The 27,857-nt window shown below is 37.0% G+C and overlaps 1 protein-coding gene and 1 long non-coding RNA gene across 3 annotated transcripts; one reads left to right on the top strand and one right to left on the bottom strand.

Annotated features, from left to right (window-relative positions):
- Nucleotides 1–228: 228 nt before the first annotated feature.
- On the bottom strand, nucleotides 229–16,508 carry OTUD6B (OTU deubiquitinase 6B). Of its 2 annotated transcripts, none has more exons than XM_043601349.1 (7): nucleotides 16,401–16,508; nucleotides 15,624–15,775; nucleotides 13,109–13,189; nucleotides 8,067–8,379; nucleotides 5,956–6,017; nucleotides 3,372–3,478; nucleotides 229–2,575 (listed from the first exon to the last, which is right to left on the bottom strand). In XM_043601349.1, exons 1-7 carry the CDS (start codon nucleotides 16,480–16,482, stop codon nucleotides 2,491–2,493), a joined length of 882 nt encoding a protein of 293 aa, XP_043457284.1. In that variant the 5' UTR covers nucleotides 16,483–16,508; the 3' UTR covers nucleotides 229–2,490. The 2 variants fall into 2 exon arrangements, with proteins under 2 accessions (XP_043457284.1, XP_043457285.1); XM_043601350.1 differs by lacking the exon at nucleotides 16,401–16,508 and adding an exon at nucleotides 10,350–10,487 and having other exon boundaries at nucleotides 15,624–15,642.
- Nucleotides 16,509–16,729: 221 nt separating this feature from the next.
- Nucleotides 16,730–17,974, top strand: LOC122495588. The gene is made up of 2 exons (XR_006300502.1): nucleotides 16,730–16,954; nucleotides 17,067–17,974. It is a non-coding gene; the product is annotated as an uncharacterized LOC122495588 (long non-coding RNA).
- Nucleotides 17,975–27,857: the final 9,883 nt, after the last annotated feature.

The raw sequence follows: 27,857 nt of genomic DNA, 5'->3' as shown, positions 1-27,857 counted from the left end.
AAGCATCCGACTTCAGCCAGGTCACGATCTCGCGGTCCGTGAGTTCAAGCCCCGTGTCAGGCTCTGGGCTGATGGCTCGGAGCCTGGAGCCTGTTTCCGACTCTGTGTCTCCCTCTCTCTCTGCCCCTCCCCCGTTCATGCTCTGTCTCTCTCTGTCCCAAAAATAAATAAAAAACGTTGAAAAAAAATTAAAAAAAAAAAAAAAGAATAACAATTTGAACGAACAAATGATTTAATTCATACATCTTTTATTCTTCTTTTGGCAAACATCAGATAACATGAGCAAAACTATATTGCTCACTATAGTTACATACATTCTTTTTTGCTTTATATAAGTTTGTAAACATATGTAAGTGGATAAAATTCTTGGCTAAAGACATATTCCAAAACTCTGACATATACTTTTCTGAATTAAGAGAAAAGAGAGCTTATGAAACTTCCATTAGACCATAATCATACAGCAAACTAAATTAGGATATACTGTTTTTAAATTACATCTGCCATTTTTTAAAGACTTCAGTTTTTGGTTACAGCTAAAATGATTTTTATTTGAAGTTTTATGGAAGAATAGAAGCTGACCACACAAATCTTACTCATAACAATATCTGCCCATTTAAAAATAAAAAATAATAAAAATAAACCTATAATCAAGAAGGTTCCATTCATCTTATTAAGAAAAAATAATTACGAGGAAGTTATTTTAAATATAGATGGCATCTGTACTAACTAGGTTTATGATACTTTTTTTATTACTTCTTAATGCTTATCTTTTGATTTTAAAGTAACAGATGATTTCATAAAAAAAGGTCAGCCATTTACCATTTTATAATTTAATTCTTTTATAATTTCAGACCCAAACAATTTCAGATCAAGGATTACAAAACAGTCAGCCTTCAGAATATACTTTGTTAGGCAAACAGAACAGTTTTTCATCATTTGAGCTAGAACACCTTCGTGCAGTACTTGCTATAGCTGACCACAGTCCCTACCAGCTTCCCACATTGTCATCAGGTGGGCATGTGAGACTAACAACTGGTTTTAATATCATAAAACCCAATATTTACTTACAAAAATTAGTTGCGCTCATGGAGCAAAAATTGAAATATTATAAATTTGATGCTAAATCTTAGTATTTACTCCTAATTTGGGAAAAACAGATGAAACCAAAAGTTTCATTTTCATTAATACTTAGTTACATAACAAATTATCAGCGAGACATGTTTCTACATACAGATACTATCTTCTTAGAATAGTGTTAAGAATAATGTGAAATCTGAGCCAGATAAATCATTCCTATCAGAAAGTATTGTATACTGATTTTACTATTCAGTCTTAGCTCCCAAACAGTGGCTTTCAACTTGATCCCTATATGTAACATAAACATTCTCACATATCTGAAATAAATGTAGGCTAACTAACTTTCTTCTAATCCTGGAGAATGAAACAAAAACAGAGGTCTGGTAAGACAAATTGAAAGTGAGGAGAATTTGAAGTAAAGTTGGCCTTGGACCCTTTTACATTGCTACTCCTTCGGTGTGTACAAGTTAAAAAAAAAAAAAAATGAGAGGCCACAAACTATTTATGAGTGGAAAAGACCACAAGGAAAGCAAAGCAGCTAAGTGGTGACAAGGAAAACATAATGAAGAATATAAAAATTTGCAGTTTTGAATATGATCAAGAAATGATGGTACTGGAGCTTCTGGCTGGTTCACTTGATAGAGCAGGCAACTCTTTATTTATTGTGGGGTCATGTGTTCAAGTCCCCATGTTAGGTGGAGAGATTACTTAAAAAATAAAAAAATAGAATAAAAAAAATAAAAGACACTAAAAAACTGTAAGAAAACATGATGGTACTTCTTTAGAGGTCTGATCTGATAGGAACACCTATTTACCTTTAAATTTCTCATTTCTTACACTGAACTGATTCCCATGTGAATAAATATTTTAAAATTTTTAGTTATTAAAGCAAGCTTTTTAGCTGCACTTTGATGGGGTTATATAAAAAGCTTCATAGTATTAATTCCATCATGTACCAGGGTTACTGAAATCAGATACATTTATAAGCATTAATTAGATTTGCTGTCACCTTTACCACATTTTTGCAATGACCAAGTCATTTCATTTCTTCAAGAAAGTTACATTAAAATGGTTACTGAAAGCTTTTAGTAATAAGGAGAAAAATCAAATTTATTTCAACGCATAACAGAATGTTCAAGACCCTATATTAGTAAAAATATCAGCAAATAGGTACTATCTTGGTCTGTAAATGATGTATTCCACAACGACTCACAAGTGTTTTTAAATACCACAAAGGGAACACTGGTTAAAGTTTATCTCTGGCATACTTTAAAAAAAAATCTGTTAGTAGCTTTGCCATAAAACTGATTTAAGGTAGTTGTGTTTTTCAGTAATGTCAGAACAATCCAGCACTTGTAAGAAGACTCAGATCGGCACACTGTACTAAAACATAATTGTGTAACATTTTGTAAACTAGCTGCAATTTTCAGTAGCTGTGTTCACCAACTGTGTAACAGAATTGTAATGTTCTCCTAAGCCGTATGCATGTCTCATATATCTGAAATGAGAAAAGGAGAAATGAGTAGTTTAGACGAAAGTAATTCATTGTACATAAATGTTTATTATGTATATAAAACCAAACACTCAATGAATCACTCCACAGGGGTATCATTCAAAGACTTCATTGACATATTACTTAAAAGTTCAAACCCATTTGAAAAGCTTCAGCAGTCAGTAAAATCTGGTTCAATAACTCTGTCTGCTGAGTTTAAGTCAGGGAAAACACAATCATTAGGGGGCAAAGGAAAATTACTGAGATGCTGAGTACTCAATAACCTTAAATTTTTACCTAAATCTAAGCCATTAATGATTACCTTGGTAGTCTGGCTAATAAACAACACTAAAGCCAACAGCAAACTCTCCATGCTGTGTTTCAAAAAAGAATTCTCAATTATGTAAAATACTTTGACAATACGAAGAAAAACTCTCTAAGGAATAACCAATTAGGCAACATGAATATATTTCCGCTTTTGTTCTTGTTGAAACTTAGCATTATTAATGTCACACTAAGACAGTATGAAAACTAATCCTAAAATCTGTAATCTTTAGAAATGATTTTATTCTTAACTCATACACAAGAATAAACCAGTAGAAGTTTAAACAATTATCTAAATCACATATTGACTGACAATGCTTTCTAATTTTATAATTGCCTTTAACATAAAATAAGCGTAATTAATACAACCGAAGACATATTTTTTCTAATTAATCAACATATACAACCTAACATCTTTGAATAATTCTTTTTGTCTTAACTATGAAAAATGTAACAGTAGAAATTTCCAGGTACTTACACAAGTATTAATGGGTTTTTTTGATATTCTTCACCAACTACAATAGGAGGAGAATCTGCCTGTATTATCTCTATTGGTGTTTGTAAAATATGAGACAAGGCTCTTAGCTATAGGAAAGAAAATGTATTAGTAAGGAAAATAAAAAGGTAAATCTTACTCAAGTCATAAACTACTGAGTATGCATGAATAGGGCAACCATCATCCAACAGAGATCTACTCTGTTCCTCACTATACACCAAGAGCCTGCCTGCCACAGAGTAGACATTTAATACGATTTGTTGAAAAAACAAATGTAATATTTATTAAATCAAACGCAGAAATTTCAAGCCCTGGCTACACAACAGCTTTTTAGAAATAGCAATACCATAGTTAATGAAGTAAAGGTTCATTATACTAGTCCCTCTACTTTTGAATACTGCTTGAAAACTGCCAGTTTTTAAAAATACTATCACTCAGGCATCAGATCAAATCAATTACAATTTGGGAGGGGCTGGGAGAAGGAGAGAAAGAACAGGAAATATTAGGAGGTTTATTCTTCTAAAAGCTTTCAGATGATTCTAATGTACTAGTGCTGAAAACCACTGTTCCATAATATTCAAGGCATGAGTAGCTAAGTTATGTATGTGAATTGTGCTATCTTTTCATGGATTTTCCACATGATTAATACACAATGTTAATTTCATACCATACATTATAAAAATAGAGTTTAAAGGCAGATGAATAATAGTTAATAATAAATATTGGTAGTAACACTGTTTAGACCTACTATGACCAGGAACACTAAGCATTTTATGTATATTAACTCATTCAATCCTGACAATAATCCTATGGGATAGGTAAAGACCTAGAATCTAAAGCGAGTGGTCAAGATGCCTGCCCAAAGTCAAGCGTAAAGAAATAAAGTGACCTGCAACTGAACTGAGAAGTCTGACTCTGGAGCCCAAGTTCATAAATTAATCATTCAACAGTCCTCAATCTTAGTGCCCTCACATCTATGTATTTGCCCAATTATAAGAACATTTTGTCTGGAACATGGTCCTTTTAGGATGTTATAAAAGAAGGGTAAGAAATTTCTTCAAATATATGGAAATTCTGTACTGCACAGTAGCAAACTTAATCCCACACTCTACCTCATAAAATGTTCCTTTGAGGTATTTTTTTCTTACACCTGAAATTACATTTTTAAAAGCCAGCACAGAATGGAGAGTGTGAAGCAAGCTCTGGAAATCTTAACATCCCTTCGAAGTCTTTAAAAATCATATAAAGAATTTCTCTTGAATAATTTAAATTTACCCCATTGTAAAAACAGCAATTCCTATGTCAAATGAATTCATAGACCAAAAATTTATGAGTAAATGTCCTTCAAAAGATGTTGTAAAGTTTTTTTTCTCTCTTTAAAAAGACTTGCTTAGGTCTGTAGTTCTATTAATTTGTGCTCCTCAAGAAAGTTCAAGCACCTTTCCTCCTAATGTAGTCACAAAGCTACTATGACAATTTCCTGAGTTTCAGAGACCCAGGAGAGGCATACAAAACGAATGGACACAGTTCCCTCTGGTGGCTCAGAAGAGGTACAAATACAGACTTACTGAGAAAAAGACGTTAAAGAAGCATTCACGTCATTTCTCTAAAAAGTATAGTTCTTGAAGTGAAATACTCAGATCCACAAACCATTCAAGGTGACTAATTACCACTACACAATATTAATTCTACTGCTAGATTCATCCATCTGGCACGTTAGCTTACAAAGTTCTATGCATACAATACTTGTCTTATTTAATGTCCACAAATGACCTACCAAGTACACACAGGGGTTTTATTATCCCTATTCATTTAGGACACTCGAGCTCAGGAAACATGGCTGACTCAAAACTGAAAGGTAGAAGGAAAGCCAGGACCCAAACCTAGGACTTTCTCTCCTATCCCCTGACTTTTGAATACCCCAGGCTGCCTTATCACCAGTTGGAACTATTAGATGTTTATTCTGTTTTAATAAAACAAAGTTAAAGTAAGATAAAGCTTTAAAAAAATCCTGATGAATTCCCTACAAGTGGCTGAACATACTGTCTTCCTACATGTGAATTTTGATGCATCAGATACTGCTCTGAAGTCAGTATCAACTGGAATTCCAATTATGATGTACTGTGGCAGGATCTGACCCATAATTTCACATAAAAATACGGTTTTCTCTTTACTTTATAATAGTGATTGTCATCAGCTGAGCCACTAGGCTAAATCTTACTATACTTGAATAAAATCATCACTTTCATAAGTCCAGAAAATCAAATATATTGCCAGGAGCAGCATCACAAATGGAAACACCCAAGAGTAACATTAGCCTTACCAACCCACAAATCAACCACTGGGCTATTTAAAATGATAATAGTGCTTTACTTCCCAAAGATACATACTTAACGGCCTAAGAATGTTAATTCCCCATTTCAATGCTTCATGAGTAGAGAAACGGCAAATACGTAACAAAAAGGGATACTCAAAAAGAAAGTGGGATCATCTGAAAAATACATCTGATATGGGATTTAGAAATAATTTAACAATCCACAAATACTATGAATAATTACAAACTTACCTCAAGCTGACCTCCCCATGCAGCTGTGTTGACGATATCATCACAGTACTTCCTAAACTCTTCTGTAGAAAAAATGAGAATATAGCACTTAATAATTTTCATAACTCATGTTACCAGATCCCTTTTATAGCTCCCACAATTCCTGATCATTACTCAAGTTGTAAACCTACTCCTTTCTCTACCTGCACTCTCTAGAATTTAATCCAATTCCCAGATCCAAACTTAACTCGCTCCAACTTTCCACCACCTCTCCATCTGAGAGGAAAGCAATTCATTTCTGTTTCTCTCCCTCACGCTGAGGCCTAGGGACCTTAATTACATAGCAAGCCTATTCTTCTCTCTTTAGCTAAGCAACCCTCAAAACTGCCACCATACTCAATATTTTGACATGTATTTTAAAATCCAAACCTGCATCTGAAAAAATACACTGAACTAAAACACTGCAGCCTTAAATTGGGTCCACTGTAAGACCCCACAAGAGATGTGAGAAGAGGGGCACCTGGGTGGCTCAGTCGGTTAAGCATCCAACTTTGGCTTAGGTCATGAGCTCACGGTCTGTGAATTTGAGCCTTGCATCAAGCCTCAGTGCTGACAGCTCAGAGCTTAGAGTCTGCTTCAGATTTTGTGTCTCCCTCTCTCTCTCTGCCTTTCCCCAGCTCACGCTCTGTCTCTCTCTCTCAAAAATAAACATTAAAAAAAAAAAAAAAGATGTGAAAAGAGAATCAGGGTAAAACTAGAAAGGAGTTGAAACTCCTTTGCCAGCAGTAGCATCAAACAGTGCCTCTATTTGTTATTTTTTTTTTTTTTTTAAATTTTTTTTTCAACGTTTTTTATTTATTTTTGGGACAGAGAGAGACAGAGCATGAACGGGGGAGGGGCAGAGAGAGAGGGAGACACAGAATCGGAAACAGGCTCCAGGCTCTGAGCCATCAGCCCAGAGCCTGACGCGGGGCTCGAACCCACGGACCGCGAGATCGTGACCTGGCTGAAGTCGGACGCTTAACCGACTGCGCCACCCAGGCGCCCCTCTATTTGTTATTTTTAAAGCATTTACCTTATTTGCTTCAGTATCAGTTCTAGCCAAAGAAAGGACTTCCTGGACTAGTCATGAGAGTAGGACCTAAGTGCAGTTTAATGGCACATCTTGAGCATACACACCTTATACAGAAAGTTAAAAATGGAAAACTAATACCCTTCCTGTTTAGAGGAAAGGAAAAAAATTATGGACATGTACAGAAAAGTATGTCCTGTGTGTTTGCCTCATTCACTGCTATATTCCCAGCGCTCAGGGTCCTAGAAGTGCCTAGAAGAGTCCCTGGCACATAGTGGCCTTCAATAAATATTGACTAAGTGAATAAGAAATTAAGTCTTTTTTTTTTTAATTCAGCATGCTGAGTTGCCAACTCTTTTCCACTGCCCTGCAACTAGCAGAGTCAGGGACTCCATTAAAGCAAAGTCAACCTTAACCATCCCTTCTACCCCTCCTGGTCATTTGACTTGCCAATGGATACTGCCACGCCTGCAATCTTCTCTTAGGACGAACTTTCCTCTATTATATCTCTGACTCTCCCCAACACTCTTTCAGATTTTCACCTGCTCTCTCCTTTACTGGCTAGTTTTTCTTTTTTCTTTTTTTTACCTCCCCATAAATATTCTATCTTAATTGTCAAAGGTATTAGAATAATAAGGCAGGTTATTAACTCATTTGTTTTTGGTTTTGCAGAGTCAAATTTTGCCTAAGTATTGTGGCTTATTGAAAGTAAAATTGAATTTCCCAAAGTATAGGATAAAAGGATTTGGTTTTCCGATCATTCTCTGCTTATGGTCTTTGGACCCTATACTTCCACAGACTAGTGAAAGCATACCTCCCTCTATGCCTACTTTGTGACATGTGAACTCAGAAACATAATTATCTCAGTAATAATAATGAATCCTATTCCACTTTTGCCTTAAACAATATACTAGTATGTATTATAATATAAAAAACAATTCTGCCTAAATTTTGAGACTTTTTCCTCCATAAGAACTATAATAGGTTTTTCTTCTTCTCAATGCCAGGAATCACTTTATTTAACAGCAGCAACAAGACATAGTAAAGAAAAATAAATTACCTAGAGTATACATATCTCCCGTATTAGGGTTTGTTAAAAATGGCAGAAAGTCTTCCACATGGCCTTTTATATATTCAGCAGTTTGACTTCTCAAGGCAGCCACAGTCAAAGGGCATTTCTGTTCTTTGAGTTGATCTTCAATGGCTCTATACATACAGTGGCCATCAGATGGAATCTGTTTAATTTCCAACTGTCTTGCTGCCAATATTTGAGCAAGTTTTTCACTTTCTAAGTGTCTGGCTCCAGATAAGTTCTCAATTTCAGCTTCAGCTATCCTTTCTTCCCGCTCCTTTTCCAATGCAGCTTTTTTGTCCTAGGAGGAGAATATAGGAAAGTTAATTCACAATAATGAGGACTATTTTACATTTATTAAGGGGATAGAAATGTAAGACCCTCAAGACTTTTGCCATTTTTGTCCCTTCTCCCACAAGCATTATCATATTGATGATCTCATCACTTGTAGAATTTTCTATACTGGGAACTCCTTTAAGGGCAACTATCTTTCTCATCTGCATGTACCCAGCACCGAGCTCTATACCAGGACAAAAAAAAAAAAAACCTTCAAATTTTTCTTTAAAGTCTACTTAAAAACTACATGAGGGGTGCCTGGGTGGCTCAGTCGGTTAAGCATCTGACTTTGGCTCAGGTCATGATCTCACGGTTCATGAGTTCAAGCTCCGCATCGGGCTCTGTGCTGACAGCTCAGAGCCTGAAGCCTGTTTAGGATTCTGTGTCTCCCTCTCTCTCTCTGCCCCTCCCCCAGTTGCACTCTGTCTCTGTCTCTGTCTCTGTCTCTGTCTCTCTCTTTCAAAAATAAATGAACATTAAAAAAAATTTTTTAATGCGTTTCTAAAAGCTTTAGTTACTGATTTCAAAGTACTGCCTTAATACTGTGTTGTGCTAAGCCTCAAAGCAACATCATTATCATATTTATGCCAAGCTAATCCAAGCTTTTTAACTTATCACTCCACTACTGAGGCATTAGCATGCTAAATCACCTGTGCAGTATTAATATGCCAAAGACTTTAGAAGGGTAGGGGAATTCTATTTATCTAGCCTAAAGAAAAAAACAGTGCATGTGTACGTACACACACACACACACACACACACACTTAACTGAAACAACAGATAAAAACATTCTTATAAAAAATTAAAGTATCATGATAGACAAAAGTTCCTCTAATGACCAATGCCAATTTCAGTGCCTGCTGTAGAAGTCAGGTGTGTATCTTTCTAGATTTTTTTTCCTAAGCGCTTTAACAAATATTGATGTACTCAAAGTATAGAAAAAATACTTTAACAAAAATGGTATCACATTATATTCTGCAACTTGCTTTCCTTATTCAAATGTCAGAAGAGTTCTTCCCATGGCAACATATGCAAGGATTAGGTATGGGTGGGGCATGAGATCTATGACATGAAGGATGGATGAGAAGTAGAGTGGGAAGGCTGGGGGGAAAGAAAGAAATCCTGACAGTTGGACTAGCAAGGATCAAAGCCAGAAAGCACTGTTTCATAGCTGAACACAGTTCATATAGCTAGGGTACCACAGAAACATGTCAAGAGCTAAGAAAAGATATGTATATAGCTAATATATACTAAATCTACACATACATAGTTAAAAATTAGAAAAATATACACAAAATATTCATAGTGCTTTTCTCTGGATGGTACAATTACAAAATAATTTGTTTGCCCCCCATGCCCATTCCCCATCTACCTCCCCTCTAGCAACCATCAGTTTGTTCTCTGTATTTAAGTCTCATTTTTGTTTACAAAATAAGTTTTGTTTTGTGTGTGTGCACATATGCATGCTTTTCTGCATCTAATTCTCTACCATGAATATGCTTCATTTATATGCTGGTCATGACTGCTTTTCAATTTAAGAGAATAAAAATCAAGAAAAAGTAAGAAAAGGTAAAGACTGTCATGTCCCTAGCTCTCATTCCTCCTTGGGGCAGAAAAATTAATGGAAAGGCAAATTTCAATGTAACTTACTGTCACACATTTGAACTACTTGCCTGGTAGGTGCCATACTAGAACCTAAAGTGATTTGTAAGTTACCTGAATCAAAAGCAGTATTATCTTCCTAATGAAATATACACCTGTTTAAGTTTATTCCACCCAAATCCAACCATGCCAGAAATAACATGAACAAATTTATTTCACTGCATACCTACAACTGTGCATCACAGCGGCATAAAAATCTTAAAACACAAGATGGCACTGTTACTTTATGAAAGTCTAAAAAACATTTTCAGAGGGGAGAGGGAGGATAAGCACCTTGGATATCATCTAATCCAAAACCCCTCATTTTCCTCTGAGGAAACAGCACGCAGAAAGATTTCCAAAGGCCATACAGCTGGTTTAGAAGCAGAGTGGGACCAAGGACAACACAGAGCGCTCCTTCTATCCAGGCACCTAAATCAGAATAAAAGTTGGAGCAGATGGGAGCTGGAGTTAATGATGTTATGTACTAGTTACTGGAAGAGTGGAATTTTATACTAAACCGTTTAAGCTTCTAAAATCTAATCCAAGCATTTCACTTTTGTCCTCAAGCTCCACTTTAATGTTACACAGTAACTATGTTTCCTTTCCAGGGCACAAGGTGGGAAATTCACTGGATTCTTTTCCCAGCCACTAATAGTTTCCCAGTGGCACTAGGCACTGTGGTTTCTACAGCCCAAGTGCTGGAGACAGAATGGCAACAATTAAACCTAATAAAAGCATATATGTAAGATGAAAACAGCACTTAACTTCATAAATATATTGTCAGTAAAACTAGAGTCCTGTCATTGAAGTAAGTCATGCAGCAAAATCAACTCTGAAGAGGAATCTTAAGAGCTGGGTACCAGTCCTGGGTTGGTATCAAACTTTCAGTATGCCACTGACAATTTTGAAAAATGAAGAAATTGAACTAGAACTCATTCTGGCTCTCAAATTTCCTATTTTTGGAACCCAGTTCTCCTGAGTTCTACTTGGGGCTCTTTCCAGCATACCAAAGAGCTTCTTCCATTCAAGTCTGCTGAATTAAATAAAATACTCCCCTTTTTTTCTCAATTAAAAATAAGAGATTTGTCCTACGATACTCCAATAATAAATATTTATAAATTTTTGTCATGTTTTTCTAAAAGAGAGTTGTATCTCTCCCAAAGACAAACACCATTCTTTTTATTCCTTGGTGCCTTTGTCTAAAAAAAAAAAAAAAAAAAAAAAAAGTTCAAGTTTCATTTTCTTATATAAACTTTTAAGTGTTTTCAGTTCCAGAATCTTATTAATACTATTAATATAACAAAGCAATAAAAAAAAACTTTGGGAATTACTTCTAGGGTGTTTTCTCTGCCAAGTATTTAAGCAGCTGACTACAAAAGATACTAAATTTTTTGAGGATATAGTTGAAAAGGTATGCATTTTAGCTATGCATTGTTTTAGGAGAAAAGTAACAAAATGTTTGAGAAAAGGGAGTTTAATTTTTTGTTTTGGTCCAGCTGGGGATGAGTAAGATTAGATACAGACAGGAAGGAGTTGGGGCCTATGTTTTCCAAAATTAAATAGGCTACTCCAAGATGTATCAATTACTAAGTAGAGGCAATCCCAATAAATATTTTGTTATGCTACTGCCAAGCAAAAACTCTGCCCTTTGCTTTTGATCTATAGCAGCTAGATGACAACTATAAGGCTATCACAAAGAGAACATGTATCTTAAGTACGGAGTTAAAACAGATAACCTCCAAGATACCATAAAATCTAAGTTTCATGATTCTGTGAAATTCACAATCATAATATTTACTCAAGAATACAATCTTATGTAAGCATGAAAATGTTTGACCATTTGCAACTTAATCAACTTTCAAACAACAAAAAACAAGCTACTGGTCTTGGGTTGAATTTGTAAGAGGCACACTACGCAGGACTGAACACAGTAAACATACTATCATTGGCTGACCCGCTAGTTCTCCAGGCACTGTGTTAGGGTTTTGGCAACAGTACATTACTTAATACTTACAATAGCTCTACAAAGCAGGTATTATTTCACCCATTTTATACATATGAAACTGAGGTTTAAAAAGGTTGAGAATCTTACCCAGAGTCACAACAGTAAGTAGGATTAAAACCTTCAAAAGTCTGATACCAAATACCATGCCCAATTAAACTGGGTACTACTAAATTATAAAACGCTAAGTTAGCTTAAAAATAAGTATTTAAATCCTATAAAACATCAAGTGTTAGTAAAACAATACTAGAGACTAAACAGACTGTTTTTAAAACCCCTTTTTCTTTTCCCAAGTGAACAGCCCTTACTTATCTAATCTCAGTCCCATAGTTTTGATTTCATGAACTCCCTTCTTCCAACAAATCAGTTTCCTTATAGCTCTCACCATGATGCAGAATTATTTCATGCCCACATGCGTGCTATTTATCGTACTTCAAATATCCTCTTTAAATAACTATTTTCTTAAAATTCTAACTCATTTAACACTTGTCACAATGAACTTTTCCTTCTCTGAATTCCCACTGCAGCTAACCATTACATAGGTACCTGCATAAACCTCAGAATTTTGGACACCTGTGAATCTTGCTTAATTTCTAGATTCAAATCCTTGTTTCACCACTTAGTACCATAGTTTTTAACCAAAATTGTGCATCAGAACCACCTGGGCCCACACTGTGTAGATTCTAAATTATTAAGTCTGGGATAATATATTTGTAAAAAATATTCTTTGCACACTCCCCTTCTATGCCCACTCTCTTAAGAGAACTAGAAACGGAACATGTTATTTTATACTGGTTAAGCCTATTTTCTTAAAATGAGATTAAGAATCTACTTCACAGGATTATAATCAGGAGTATATGAGATTTCATATAATCTATAATAAGCCTAGCATTGTACCTAGCAAACAGCAAATGCCTAATAAATGTTAGCTCAGGTCCTTTGACAAGGAACTCCATCATTTTTTTTCCTACTCCCTTCCTACACAACACCTAAGAGAGTAATAAGCATACAGCACTAACTTAATTACTTGGTGACATGACATTCATACCCGTCTCTTTTGTGCTTTTGATATCCGAGGTGGCTGATTCTCAAGAACCAAGTTTGAAATGTTAACAGCAACAGAATCTATCTGAAGGAAACAAAAAGCATTAACGAATTAATGAAAAATACTTTTATCATTCAAAGTATTAGACTATTAAATTATTGAAAAAAATCACAAATGCATGCAATCCCACAACTCAAATTTGAATAATACTACTAGATACGTTATTACAAGACATGGTTGTGTCTCCTTTCTCTATTTTTAAGGGAGAATTCGTCCGATTCCCAAAAGGTTTTCTTACAGCTCTCCAAAGATAATGCTCATCCCTGCAGGCTTTTCCTTCTTGCTTCCAATTCCTACTCCATTAACCCAAATACTTTCTGTATGTGCCAACTCATTCAGCAGTCCACCCTTCCCTTCTCTAAGTGTTGACAGTACCTATAGGATACATAAGGTCCTGCACTGGCTCAGTTCACTACTGCCTTCATAAGCTCAAATGTGGCAGGAAAGGCCATTCTCCATCTTAATTAGCCAGAACCTGATGAACCCTGCTTCTTGACCGTAGTAAATATTGAGCTTTCTCTATCCTTTCCCATTTACAAACTGATAACTATAGGTAGAAAAGTTAAGGTATTGTTCAGATAGCACAACCAATCTTAATCATCAAATGGCTATCATGTGTTTGCTAAAGAAGATGCTAGACTTTTAACGATAGGGATTAGTAGCTAGCATTTTATTATTGCCAACTATAGCTTAAACCAGTTTTTAGTAGGATACATACATAATGCATATAGAGACCTCTAGTAACAATAGAGCCAGCACTCTTCAAGGCTATTCCCAAATTATCAAAATATCAAAACCAAATTAAGATTTCAAATAATAGTTACATCAACTTTAATAAAATGAATATTGTTATATTTTTCAGAGGAATCTGCTAAAATCTACAAACTGCCATGCTGACAATAGGCAAGAAACAGAAAAGCATCTGGAAAGCAATGACATAAGAATTCATACAGCATTCAGAAAGAAAACAAGCTTAAGTCAATGAAAAAGACAATAGGTCAAAGTAAAATGGGAGCTTGTATTTTAACAAACAACATGTAGCTTAAGAATCAAACATTTTTGTCCTTGGAAACATAGGAAAGCTCAAAATTGCAAATGAGAAGATAATTGGAATACCATGATTGTGACAACACAAACACCTGGGCATCATACTAGGTTACTTGGGAATAAAATATGCTAAGACATGGAGGCGCCTGGGTGGTTCAGTTGGTTTGGGTGTCCGACTTCGGCTCAGGTCATGATCTCATGGTCTGTGGGTTCGAGCCCAGCGTCCGGCTCTGTGCTGATAGCTCAGAGCCTGGAGCCTGCTTCGGATCCTGTGTCTCCCTCTCTCTCTGCCCCTCCCCCACTCTCACTATGTCTCACTGTCTCTCAAAAATAAATAAATTTTAAAAAAATTTTTTTTTATTAAAATATGTTAAGGCACAGAAGGCCAGGATCTTGATGACTAGCTAACAGGGCTAAAGAAAATGAGAATATGTTTAATATAATGACCACTGTTAATCAGTACAGACAAGTTGTTTTCCCTGTCAAGAACAGACCAAAAATAAACTTAATAAAACCACATTACGGTAGATAAAACTTTGCACAGACATAACAACATTCTAACTATCGAAAATGGAATAATGTTATGGAGGCTGTGATCCTTGGTATCCAAACTCATGCAATAAACTACCACACCATACAAAGTTGTAACAGAATTCATCACATCTTGGGAGTAAGACCATCCTGATTTTGAATTCTAGCTTTGGCACTTAATAGCTGTTCAGAAGTAAGTTCTTAATCTCTCTGAGTCTATTTCCCTCTTGAAAAATGAGATTCTTTACATTCACTTCATGGATAATATCTTAGTATGTTACTATAAAAATTACATGAGATAATACAAATATGTTGAAGTGCTTGGCACACAATACCTATTAGCCACAGTAAGTATTAGTTAAAATGACAGTATGCTCCAATTTACCCAAGAAACGTAAATTTTCACTCATTACAACTTGTTCATAAAGCACTTTATAATCTAAAAATGATTTCATATTTGCTGTCCCATTTGATTCTTACAGAATCTCGTGCTTAAGCAGAAGTATTTATATCACATTATATGTGGAGAAGTTTATGCTCAGGAAGTTTAAGCAACTTTACCAAGGTTACAATACTATTTAATGGCAATTCTGGGACTAGAAGTCCTAACTTCCATTTGGTGAAGCTTCCTCTAGTCCACTTTATCAATCTGTTCCTCTATGGGGCAAGTAAATAGTTGACACGTACTTTTTTTGCTGACCTCCCTTACAAAAACACATTACCATGTAAACCTGGTCACAGAAATATTAATGAATGGTGACGCATGATTGTGACTTCCGTTCCCTCTAATTGTACGATGTCATATAGTCAACAGTTTAATATTAGAGATGGGCAGTGGCTTTCAAATGCTGTAGGCAAAGAGAAACATTACTTTACATACTTTACTTTCCTTAGAAGTCAGCTTCAGTTGCTCCAGTTCTTCTTTATGTTTCTGTTCCATTTCTGCTTCCAACTTAGCAACATCTTCGGTGAGTTGCTTCCTCCTCTTTTTGTCATTCTTGGGAACAGCATTCTTCATACCCTGAATTCTGGCTGAAAAGCCACCAAAATCATTAAGTCAACAATTCAGGATTGAGAGGAAATGAGAAATGGGGACAATAAGGGGAGAAAGGTGGAAACAAATCATGATAGAAGAGTAACTGCGTTATTAGACATTTACAGATAAAGAGCTCAGATGGAGACAAAAAGAAAATCCTCAAAACTGTACGTTTGTTTAGTGTGATAGGAAAAGGAAAAAGAAAAATGACTCAAGTTTTAAATCTTTTAACTATCCCTTTTGAGTCCTCAAAATTGAGGTGAGGTATTTTAAGAGCATCCATTAGATCCAAGTGCCGGTAACAGGTTCAGGAACGGGAAAGGGAGACAGGGGAGGGGGCGGTAGAGTCTGGGCCCAACATCACGGCTTGGAGGTATTCTCAGACACCAGCACCCAGGCGGTGACATGGGGAAGCCGAGACGTGGCGGATCTAAGAAAAGAAAGCTTCTGAAGATCTGGCGGATTAAGGGACCACCGGGATAGGGGATTAAGAGGGAAGAGGATACTAGCTACTTTGGGAAAGTCTAGGAGGAGCCAGATCAGAAGCCTCTCAAGATTCCTCAGAACCGACCCGCCACGCGCTCTTTCCTGGGTCCGGGAGACTTCCCACCCCCTGGTCACCTTGCAGCTCCTTCTTCTCTTTGCGATGCCTTCTCACTAGCTGCTCCTCCTCAGCAAGCTCTTCCGCCAAGACTGCCTCCATGACGACCAGGTAGCCCAGCACACGCGCTGGTAGCTGCACCACGAGCTAACAGGCACCTTCCACCCCTCACCCTCACCCGGGGTGCCATTGGTCGCGCCTGGGACCCAGTCCCGCCTTCGAGGCGGTACCGGATCTAAGCAGAGTCATTGGGCCGAAGAGAAAGGCGATGCGATAGACGCATGCGCACTCCCGTGACTCTGGTCTACGGAGGCGAGGCGGTGGGGGGGTGGGCACGACAGCGCGTGGGGGTGTGGCTTGACCGCTGCAGTTTGCTGCTTCGTGATTGGCTAGCGCGTTATAGCTCCTTCAGGAATAAAGCTACGTGTCAGGCTACCGGCTCTGACGTGGGGCGCGCAGTGATGACGTGACGGGAGCCATTTTGGAAGTTCGTTACCTTTCGTTGGGTCTTCAGACGGACGGCGTTCTCTAATCGTTTCTTTTGGTCAAATTCCTGAGGAGTGCTGTTCAAAAGGTAAGGAAGAAAAAGAAAACATATAAGTAAAACTGTTAATAATTATCCATGGGAATCTTTGGGCTGAGTCAGTCAAACGGTAGGGAATTAAGTTTTGTTCATTGTTTTAAAGGTCGTAATACCTGAGTTCAGAAACCGCTCACAATTGAGAAAATGCCGCCTCTTGAAATGGATATAGAAGTGGAAACCGAAGAGGTTTTAAGGATGGACCATCATATGGTACAGGAGCTTACAGACCTATGCTCGAAGATAAAGAGGCTACTGTCAGAGCACTTGGAAAAGTATAAGAGAATTGAAAGAGAACGGAAACATGCAAACCCGGTCGGCCACAAAAACGAATTACAGAAATAAATGAAAAAAGAAACTAAGCATGAGGCAAAAAAGGGAAAAGATAGAAGAGACAACTAGAGAATCTGTCCAAGAGATGCAATCTACGCATGATAAGAATACCTGAAATAGATGACAAAGCAATTGAAGCAGAGACAAAATTTAGGAACCAATAGTAGAAAATTTTCCAGACTTGAGGGACTAACTAGATCGGCAAATAGAAAAGCTCATAGGCTACCAGAACTTAACGAAAAGAAGGCAACACTTAGACATACCCTAGTGACGTTAAACTGGAAGATAAAGAAAAAGTTCTACAAGTATTTAGAGAAAGCAGGTTACTCATAAAGGGGTAAAAGTCAGACTGACCTGAAATTTCTTTTGCAGCTCCGAATGCCAAAAAGACAAGCAATGTCTACAGAGGTTTAAGGGAAAATAATTTTGAGCCAAGAATTCTGTATCCTGCTAAGTTATTTCTATACAAGGGCAACTGGAAGACATTCACAGATACTCAGGAGTTAAAGTATAAAGTATATCACCCAAATGCTGTCCTTGAAAAATTTGTTAAATGACGTTACAGCAACCCATAAAAACCATAAGTTAAAACAATTCAAGGGTAGTGAAGCAATTGTATGAAAAAAATAGGGTAAAAAAAAAAAAACTGGGTAAGCATTAAAACTAGTTAAACAGCCTTAAGATTAACTTGTTATATGTGGGGTTATAAGACTAAGTGCAAAAAATAGATTTGTAAGTTAAATGTAAAATTTCACTTTCTCTCATTTTAAACTGCAAAGGTGTGGTAAATGTTTAATTTAGAAAGCAAGTAAGAGCTGTTATTTTTAGTATGCATTGTAGACAAAGATATGCAAGCTCTTCAGGTAAACATAAGTAAAATAAAAGGGCTTTGTCAGTGTGGACAGGACACAGTAAAGGCATTCCAAGTGTTAATCTGACAAAATGGGAAATCGGTTAATCTGACAAAATGGGTTAATCTGACACAGTTTTGTGTCCTCTATTTTTAATTATAGAGGGGAAAAAAGTAACAATTTTATCTATAATGTGAATACTGTGTAAAAAGAAAATTTCTAAATTCCTGGTTGGGGAGGTGGTAGATGAAAACTTTGTTTTATGTACATCTTGTCCAGGGAAAAGCAGTAGTTCCTGCTTCATGTAGTAGTTCATTATAAGTAAATTTCGCACTGAAATAAGGTTATGGGTAAATTAGAATATACCAGCTTTATGGATTGGAGAGGAAGTGTGAAAAACAGCAAGGAAACAAAGTCCTAGGAATTGAAGTAGGAGCAATGTTCTTATCAGAATTTAAGCTATAACAAAGTATAAAGCTGTAGGATGTAATATTTAAGCTTTATGTGGTAAATAACGTGGCATTCATATGTAAGATGTTCAGTATCAGAGTGGTAGTTTTACTGATGTATACATAAGTCATTTTAAGTGTGGACTTAAAATTGTTGCATTTTATGTATTTAATAAAGTAATTCTTAACATACATATGGCAAAAACTGATGGACTCTTAAACGTTCATAGTCCTTAGTACAGTAAGTGAAAGGAGATAAAGTAATTAAATAGGAGTGTGTGTGTGTGTATGTATGTATAGTAGGTATTACTTTGCTACTTCATTTGTATTTTCAGATTATCCTGAAACATGTCTAAATGATCTAACGTTAGGATACAGAGAAAACTTTAATGTATGATCACATTGCACAAATGACCACATTGCAAAACAGCCTTGAAGCTAAGACTAGATGTTGGAAAATCACACACTTGGAATTTTTGGAATGTTCTTAAATAACTTGGGCAAAGAGAAAATTAGAACAAACACTGGTAATTCAGGAAATGCTACAATAAGGATGTTCTACATTACATGTTGTGGGATGGATGCATAAAAGGCAAGGAACAAGGAACATTAGGTGAAGAGCGGAATATGCATCTAATAAGATAGACTTAGTAACTGGAGGGTTTTTTTTTGTTTTTTTTTTTTAATTTTTTTTTTTCAACGTTTATTTATTTTTGGGACAGAGAGAGACAGAGCATGAACAGGGGAGGGGCAGAGAGAGAGGGAGACACAGAATCGGAAACAGGCTCCAGGCCCTGAGCCATCAGCCCAGAGCCCGACGCGGGGCTCGAACTCAGGGACCGCGAGATCGTGACCTGGCTGAAGTCGGACGCTTAACCGACTGCGCCACCCAGGCGCCCCAGTAACTGGAGTTTCTAAATTTAGTTACCTTCCGGTCTTAAGTCTTACCACCACACCTGCCCCCCCCCCCATACAAAAACTTACTAAAGTGTCATCTCTTTCTTAGACTTCCATATAATACTTCCTGCTTTGTGGTCTCTGTGAAAATTATGGTCTTCAGCATTGCCTAGGAGCTTGTTAGAAATGGATCTCAGGCTAATAACGTAGGATTAGATTATAAAATATATTAAGCATCTATAAAGTTTCTCACTGAGGGGCGCCTAGGTGGTTCGGTTGAGTGTCCGACTCTGACTTGGGCTCAGGTCATGATCTCACGGTTCGTGAGTTTGAGCCCTGCATCAAATTCTCTGCTGACAGCTCAGAGCTTGGAGCCTGCTTCAGATTCTGTGTCTCCCTGTCTCTCTCCCTCTGACCCTCCCCCCACCTTAAAAATAAACATTTTTTTTTTTTTAAGAAAAGATTGTGTCAGAAAAGACAAATATCATATGACTTCACTCATTTGAGGACTTTAAGATACAAAACAGATGAACATAAGGGAAGGGAAGCAAAAATAATATAAAAACAGGGAGGGGAACAAAACATAAGAGACTCAAATATGGAGAACAAACAGGGTTACTGGAGGGGGTGTGGGAGGGAGGATGGGCTAAATGGGTAAGGGGCACTAAGGAATCTACTCCTGAAATCATTGTTGCACTATATGCTAACTAACTAGGATGCAAATTAAAAAAAAAAAATGATTTTTGTGAGAGTAAACTTCTGGTCTATATGATAAGAAAGTTCATTACTTCAGATGAGGTATATACGCAGAAGAGAATGGCTTATGGAGGGGGAAAAATGAGTTTTGTTTGTAAAATTGGGCATGATTTGTAACAGGGAAATTTGTGGATATGTCAGACAGGGATTTGGAATACAAATCCAGAGCCAGAAAAGATGTAAAGATTAGAAATTTAGGTTTGAGTTTTCTGATTGGAAGACAGTATTTGAGGCCATGAGCAATTACCCTGGAAAGGATGATAAGAAATAAGAGGAAAAAGGAAAGGAGGTGGGTAGGTATTACAGAGGAATAGAAGATTGAGATTTATAGTTCAGTTGAATTCAACATCAAAAACAATGCACTACAGTCAGCCATATACTTAGAGATGAGTAATAATGGAGTAATACGATATTTTTTGTATGTAGTCTTTTAAATTTATAATTTTAAAGCTCTAAATGGCACACCCATTGTCCTAAATATTCTAATTTCTAGTTCACTACTATGTAACTGTATATAGTTTATTACTCGCAGTTATTTCTATAAAGTCAACACTGAATTAGTGAATATTGTAGCATTGCATCTGGGAGGAATCTAGGATTGGGTTCCTGTGAACCTCTGGTCACATTTTCATCAATTGATCAATACATAACCTTGTTTTAAGATATTTTATTTAGAATCTGTTGTTGATTCACTAACATTAAACTCAACCAACAGCTCCTGGCCTGAACAAATATTACCTAACATTTTCTCAGTAAGGTACATCAGTGCCTTCTTGCATTTAGGAACAACCACTACACAGCACTATACTTAGGGACCATTTTAAACAGCAAAATCACCAACAAAAAAATATACCATGCAAAAATATATAATGCAAAAAATATATACCATGAAAAGGGCACTTGTTTACAGTATGAGAGCAGAGATAAGACAGTGTCACCTGGTCTCACTTCATTTGGGCCCATACATGTCTGATGATAGATTTGCTGCTACTCTGCAACATACACATGCCCATGAAAGCAACAGAAGTTCTGATTTGAGGGTTACTAATAAATTGTAGTAAGCAATTTCACAAAATCTGCAAGAAGTGAATTTGGACTGTAATTCAACATGGTTTTGTTAAGTATCTTTCCAACTGGAATTTGGGAAGCCATAGTTACACTAATGATGCCAAAGAATGCAGCTTTGAGAAGGTGCAACACTGATGACTCCCAAGGAACAAGGATTATTGCAAAGGTCCTGAAAAACTTGTGCATGGTTATCAAGAACTCAGAGGGGTTTGCTTCTTTCCTTTCTCCCCCAGCCTTTAAAAAAAAACTTTGCTTAATCTTTATTTTTGAGAGAGAGACAGAGTGTGAGCAGGAGAGGAGCAGAGAGAGAGGGAGACACAGAATCCAAAACAGGCTCCAGGCCCTGAGCTGTCAGCACAGAGCCCGACGCAGGGCTCAAACCCACGAACTGCGAGATTGTGACCTGAGCTGAAGTCAGACATTCAACCGACTGAGCCACCCAGGTGCCCCATTCCTCACCTTTTTTTTTTTCTTTTTAATGTTTATTTTTGAGAGAGTGCAAGCAGGGGAGGGGGGACAGAAGATCTGAAGCAGGCTCTGTGCTGACAGGCTGACAGCAGAAAACCTGATATGGGGCTCGAACTCACTGTGAGATTATGACTTGAGTGGAAGGTGGACACTCAACCAACTGAGCCACCCAGGTGCCACAAGCTTCTTTCCTTTCTGTTAGCACTGAGCCAGCAGGTCTGGCTTACTAGCAGCTGTTATTTTGCTGTCCTGTCTGGGACAGCAAGAGAATGTTCCCAATATGGAATAGAGCAAGTTGAAATCTAGACTGCCTGCCCCAAATATTAACTCTCAGTAAGACTAATTGTTAGTATAAATCTCTATGCCAAAAGAGTATAGGAAAATTAAGTGTTTTTTTGTTTGACCAAACTGCATATTTGAGAGATCGTGCAACCAATTATGAAATGAGATTGATATTCAAGGGTCACACTCAACTGCAAAGCTCATAAGAGTTATATGCACTGCTGAAGGAAATTGAGCCTTGGTTTTAATTAGTTGGCGATTTTGAGCCTCTTGTCCTAAAAGCTGCCATAATGATAAAAATATATATGTGTACACACAAACACACACACACACACACACACACATACACATATATTTCTTAGTCGCTCAACCAACTAAGCCACCCAAGCACGCCTGGATGGTAGCTTTTTAGAATAATTCCTTATTCTTTATCATGTGTCATGTTCACAGCAAAATAAAAACATTTTATTTTTTTTTTAATTAAAAACATCTCTGCAGAAACTTTGAACATGATGGAGATAAGTGTTACCCATTATCCCACCATGCATAGATGCCCTCAGAACAGGATATTTCCTTCTGGAAATTATGTTTAAATTACTTTTCAAATTTAGGCTAATAATATATATAAATTTCTGCTTTGTATTCACTTGCAATTATAATACAGACATTTCTCCAAGTCATTTATTCTTCAAAAACATTTTTAACTGCTGCATATTTTCCCATCACATAAACCAACTGTCAAAAATTACCACTTTTCAGCTTGTAATTTGCTTCTCAGCAATATTAGACACTACTGGCTATCACTTCTGCCCACATTTCTATTCAAATGTCAATGAAGCCTGCCTTGTCCCACCATTTAAAAGGAAAGAAGAAATGTGCTCTCCCCACCCACCTTTCCTATTTCCCTATTTACCTTGATTGATTTCTCTCCTTAACAGTTACCACCATCTGATATTATTATGTATATCCTTGTTAAATTGAGTGTTACCTATCTCCTCCCTTGGCTTCTGTGACACACCCTCTCCTACTTTTTCTTCTTTGGTTCTAACTGCTCCTTCTCTCTCACTGAAATTTGCTGGGTCCCTTAGGACTCTGTCCCAGGCCTGTTTTTCACTTTATACACTCTCCTAACTTCCAACTCCCATGGCTTCAATTACTACATCTATGTGCCAACTGGACTTTTCTCCCAGGTGCCAGCCTCCTGGGTGACTTCACTTGGATTGCCCCACGAGTACTTTGGACTTAACATGCTAAATGGTTGGGTTTTCTCTAAATTTGTACCCCAGGTTTTTTGTTTGGGTTTTTGTTCTTTTTTGAATAACATTTCTGCATTTCCAGAATTTCTTTTTAATCTCAGTAAATGGCACCACTCCACCTCATAGAAGACCCCACATGTTTTTGTTCCTTCATCTCTGATTTCATCTACTCCCAATCCCAGAACTTCAGCCATCTTGGTCTTTTTTTCTGTTTCTAGAAAAACCAAGCATCTTGATGCCTAAAAGTTTTTCACTGGGTGCTTCTTTGACGTGGGAAAAACATTCTGTAATGCTGACTTTTATTATCATTCAGGTCAAAACTGCTCTGTTTCATTTATCAGAGATTCATCACCTAACCAACAACTTGAGACCCCTGCCAGTGGTGGGGGAGAGGGGGGTCCCATGATAAATATATGTCACTTATCTCAAGGCACTGTCAATCACTTTACCTTCTGCATAAGATCATGACCCGAGCTGAAGTTGGACACTTAACCGACTGAGCCACTGAGGCACCACTGAAGTTTATTTTTTATACACAATATAAGTGATCTTTGTAAAATTCAACACAAATTTACGAGTTTCAACTCTGTTTTTTCCTATATGTTTGTTTATTTTGAGAGAGAGAAAGAGCGTGAGAGCATTGGGAAAGGCAGAGAGAGAGAGAATCCTAAGTGGGCTCCGTGCTGCCCGCAAAAAGCCCGACACAGGGCTTGAACCCATGAACTGTGAGATCATGACCTGAGCCAAGGTCAGATGCTTAATTTAGACTGAGCCACCCAGGCACCCTAAAGTGTACATTTCTTAATATGCTCCTCAAGGCCATCTCCAGTCTCATCCCATGCCACATTCTGTTATAATCTGTTTAAGCCATTCTGGACTGTGGTACCTTGAACTCTCACACTTTCTCTTCCCTCAGAAATGGAGTGCCTTTGGAAGTAGTGCTTTCTCACCACTGGAAATATTGATGTGCCATCACTCTTTGACCACTGTATCTAAAGTAATGCACAATTTTTATCCATTCATTCCCTATTGTAAGTGCCCTAATCTTCCCCCTTATAATACTTTTACTTTTTATCTTTTTTCTGTATTTGAATATACCTCCACGAAGCACAGATATGTCTAACTAGATCTGTCGTCTTCACATTTTTGTCCTCATTACCTAATATAGTGCTTAGCACACAAAAGCCATTTAGTAAACATTTTAATAAATCAAACATGGACTAGATGACCATTTAGCAATAATAAAGACAAAAAAAGAAAATTTAAGGTCCCTTTCATCTTCATACAGTTATGAAAACATTGTCCTACAATGGAAAACATTGTCCATTGATTTTATTATCAATATTCTCAGACTCAGATCAGTCATCAGTGGTAATTAGAAGACAAAAGATCAGATCTTGTCTCTATACTGAGGTTTTACCCAATGGTAATTAACAGAATACCAGTAAGTGAAAAAGAAACACCTTATAGAACTTTGTCTTTTGGCCTTTTAACTTTCTAGTATGTGTCTTAATTTATATTGTATTTCAGCTTTTTCAAGTTTTTTCAGTTGCAGTTTTTTTAAATCTTTCATTTTTGTTTCCTTGCCCATTTTTAAATCCTTTTTGCTAAGTTATTTTTCTTTTTCCTTCATATTTGTTTTTCACTTTTGACCTTTGCTTATCGCTGAACAATCACGTGGCATTTGAGAGTCCTAACATGGTGGAGCCTGGTGTAGTGACTTGACAACTGGTACTCAGCATCCAGTCCAAGTTCTTCCTGAAGTTGAAAGAAATCTCAAAGACTGGAACACCAAGTACTGTGTTCTGTCTCTTACAGGATTCTGGATGGAAATTAGTTTCCATCATTTATAGGAACTTGCCCAAGATTAACTGAGCCGGCTGGTTTTTCTGTTATTTCAACTGTCACCACTGACGAGGACATCTATGGAGACTGCACGTGGCAATGAGGCGGCATTCCAGTGTCCAGTGCCTGACACCTCATTTCTACGTGTCTCTCTGTCTCTGATCAAAGCCACGGAGATGGTTTCTTGAAATCCACGTGTCTTGTGGCAGCCTCTGTATTGGCCCCTTTATTCCTCAGTTTCCAATTTAAAACGGAGGGGGATAGAACGATGAAAAGCCATCTCTTTATTTTTTACTACAAAACTATTTTTTCAAATGAAATCTAATGCAGAAGCCCAGTATACGAAACAGATCAAAGCAGAGCCAATGAGACTGACGGGAACGAGCGGCATGAAGTCCGACCTACTCTTCCCTAAACTTGAGGCACTTCTGAGGATCCTCTAAGAGTTTAGTTTGACTATCACTGGATAATCTGAGGCAGAAATTTCCATCCGGCTGTATTTTGGAACCATCTAAAGAGTTTTGATTAGTTTTGTTTCTAATGCTGATGTTGTGGTCTCTTTCTCAAAGAGTCTGCCCTTGCAACCAGGCAGGAGTCTTTTTTTAAAAACTTCCTGGATGACTCTAATATGCAGCCAGGATTCGAAAAAAACTTTTCCAGATAGCTTTTTTTCTGATTCCTAGCACTCCACTTTTCATCGCTTTTGATTAAAGCGAGTCTTTCGTCCCATTCTGGGGCCTTGTGTTTTCCTTCTCAACCTACAACTTCTCCAAAAGTCCTTGGATTTTTCCAAGTTCTTACCTCGCATTATATCTCTGTTCTCTTAGATTACGTAGCTGATGCAAAAACCAGTGTCAGTTTCCAGAACAAAACAATATTTGTTTCATAGGTCTTTATTATGTTATGGTTGTTCTTTAATACAAATGAACATGGAATAATAATTAAGTGATTGGTACTTGGGACTTAGAGTCAGAATTAGATTATTTTATATCTCTTCCCTTTAATAACTCTGTAGCTTACTAACTCTTTGGACGAGTTAGGGGACAATGATAGTCTTACTACACAGAATCATCATAATGATTTACTAGGGCAAGACCTCAAAGCACCCAGTACATAGAAAGTGCTCAAAATTGTTCACTGTTACGGTTATCAAATATGTAAATACATTTTTATTATTCAATTTTTCTCACTTCAGAGAAATTAAATAACTCTGACTTTTGAACCACATTACAAAGTGTGAATGATTTCATTCAGTCAGTCTACGCAACTAATATTTTGTAAGTACCTGTTACGTACTATGAAAGGAAGAAATAGAAAGTTATCTGCCTTTAAATGTCCCGAGTGTTAGCGATCAAAGAGTCTTATCAGTTGAAAATGAGAAATCCTAATGAACATTAGGATGGAGGAAACAGATATCAAGAGGGCTGAATATGGTCTAACATCATACTTGTTTGACCTGCCTGGTGTTGCCACATTTCACTTAATTAGCCCAAACAATTTAAAAATCGGATACTTTAATATAAATAAAATCCAACCCAGACTTCTAGCTTCTCTTGAAAAACTGAGCTCTCACAAACAGTAAAATTACAGAGCAGCGGTGGTGTGGCACCCTTTATTTGGGGCATGTTTTCTCCAGCTCCCCACGTCTTTCCATTTCCTATTGTGTCCTTATCACAGAGACCAGGGATCAGTTGCTATTTACATGGCACTTGCACAGGGTTTTCTCATAACAGAGTTAAATATGAACTGCTTTCTGTATCCATGTGTCTACCACAGGTGGTAAAATAAAAACCAGGCCAAGAAGACCCCATGTATCAAGAAAAATGAGAGAAAGCACAGTTACCTGTGGAAGTGAAAAATATTCTTTGATTCTAAACAGGCAAAAAAGTATGTGTATATAAAAAAAATACAATTTATGGGTGCCTGGGTGGCTCAGTCAGTTAAGTATCCAACTCTTGATTTCAGCTCAGATCATGATCTCTCGGTTCATCAGTTCAAGCCCCACATCAGGTTCTGTGCTGACGGTGTGGAACCTGCCTGGGATTCTCTCTCTCCCTCTCTCTCTCTGCCCCTCTTCTGCTTGCTCTCTCTTTCAAAAATAAATAAATAAACTTGAAGCAAATACAATTTAAGTGGTGCCTGGCTGGCTCAGTTGGTAGAGCACGCGACTCTTAATGTCAGGGTCGTGAGTTCAAGCCCCATGTTGAACATGGAGCCCACATAAAAAAAAAAAAAAAATACAATTTAAGTTGCAATTATTAAATTCCCAGTCAGTATTCACTAATATATTTTCAGCTTTAATAAGGAACTAGGTTTGGCTTGTGTCCCATTGATCTCTTGTGCTACAAATATTTCTTGAAATACCATAGGTGCTAAATAAATATTTGCAAAATATAAACATGAAGACCAGTACAAAGGCATATTCTTTTTATCAAGGCTTATTATTTACTTGTACCAAACAAGATAATATTTTATATACAAGTAAACAGATGAGTAGACAAGTACAAGTTGTATTAATTACTATAAAGAAACCAAGTGTGCTATTATAGAGAATAATAGGGTGGTTGGGATGGGGGTGGGAATCTGTTCAGATTTGTCCAGGATGGTCTAGATCTGAGAAGGTAATAAGCAGGCAAAAATCTGAATGAAACATAGGGAGTCAACGTTTCAGAATAAGTGGGGCAGGCATTTC

The sequence above is a fragment of the Prionailurus bengalensis genome, chromosome F2, assembly GCF_016509475.1.
Source record: "Prionailurus bengalensis isolate Pbe53 chromosome F2, Fcat_Pben_1.1_paternal_pri, whole genome shotgun sequence".
NCBI lineage: Eukaryota > Metazoa > Chordata > Mammalia > Carnivora > Felidae > Prionailurus > Prionailurus bengalensis.
This window is presented reverse-complemented; position numbering and strand designations above follow the sequence as displayed.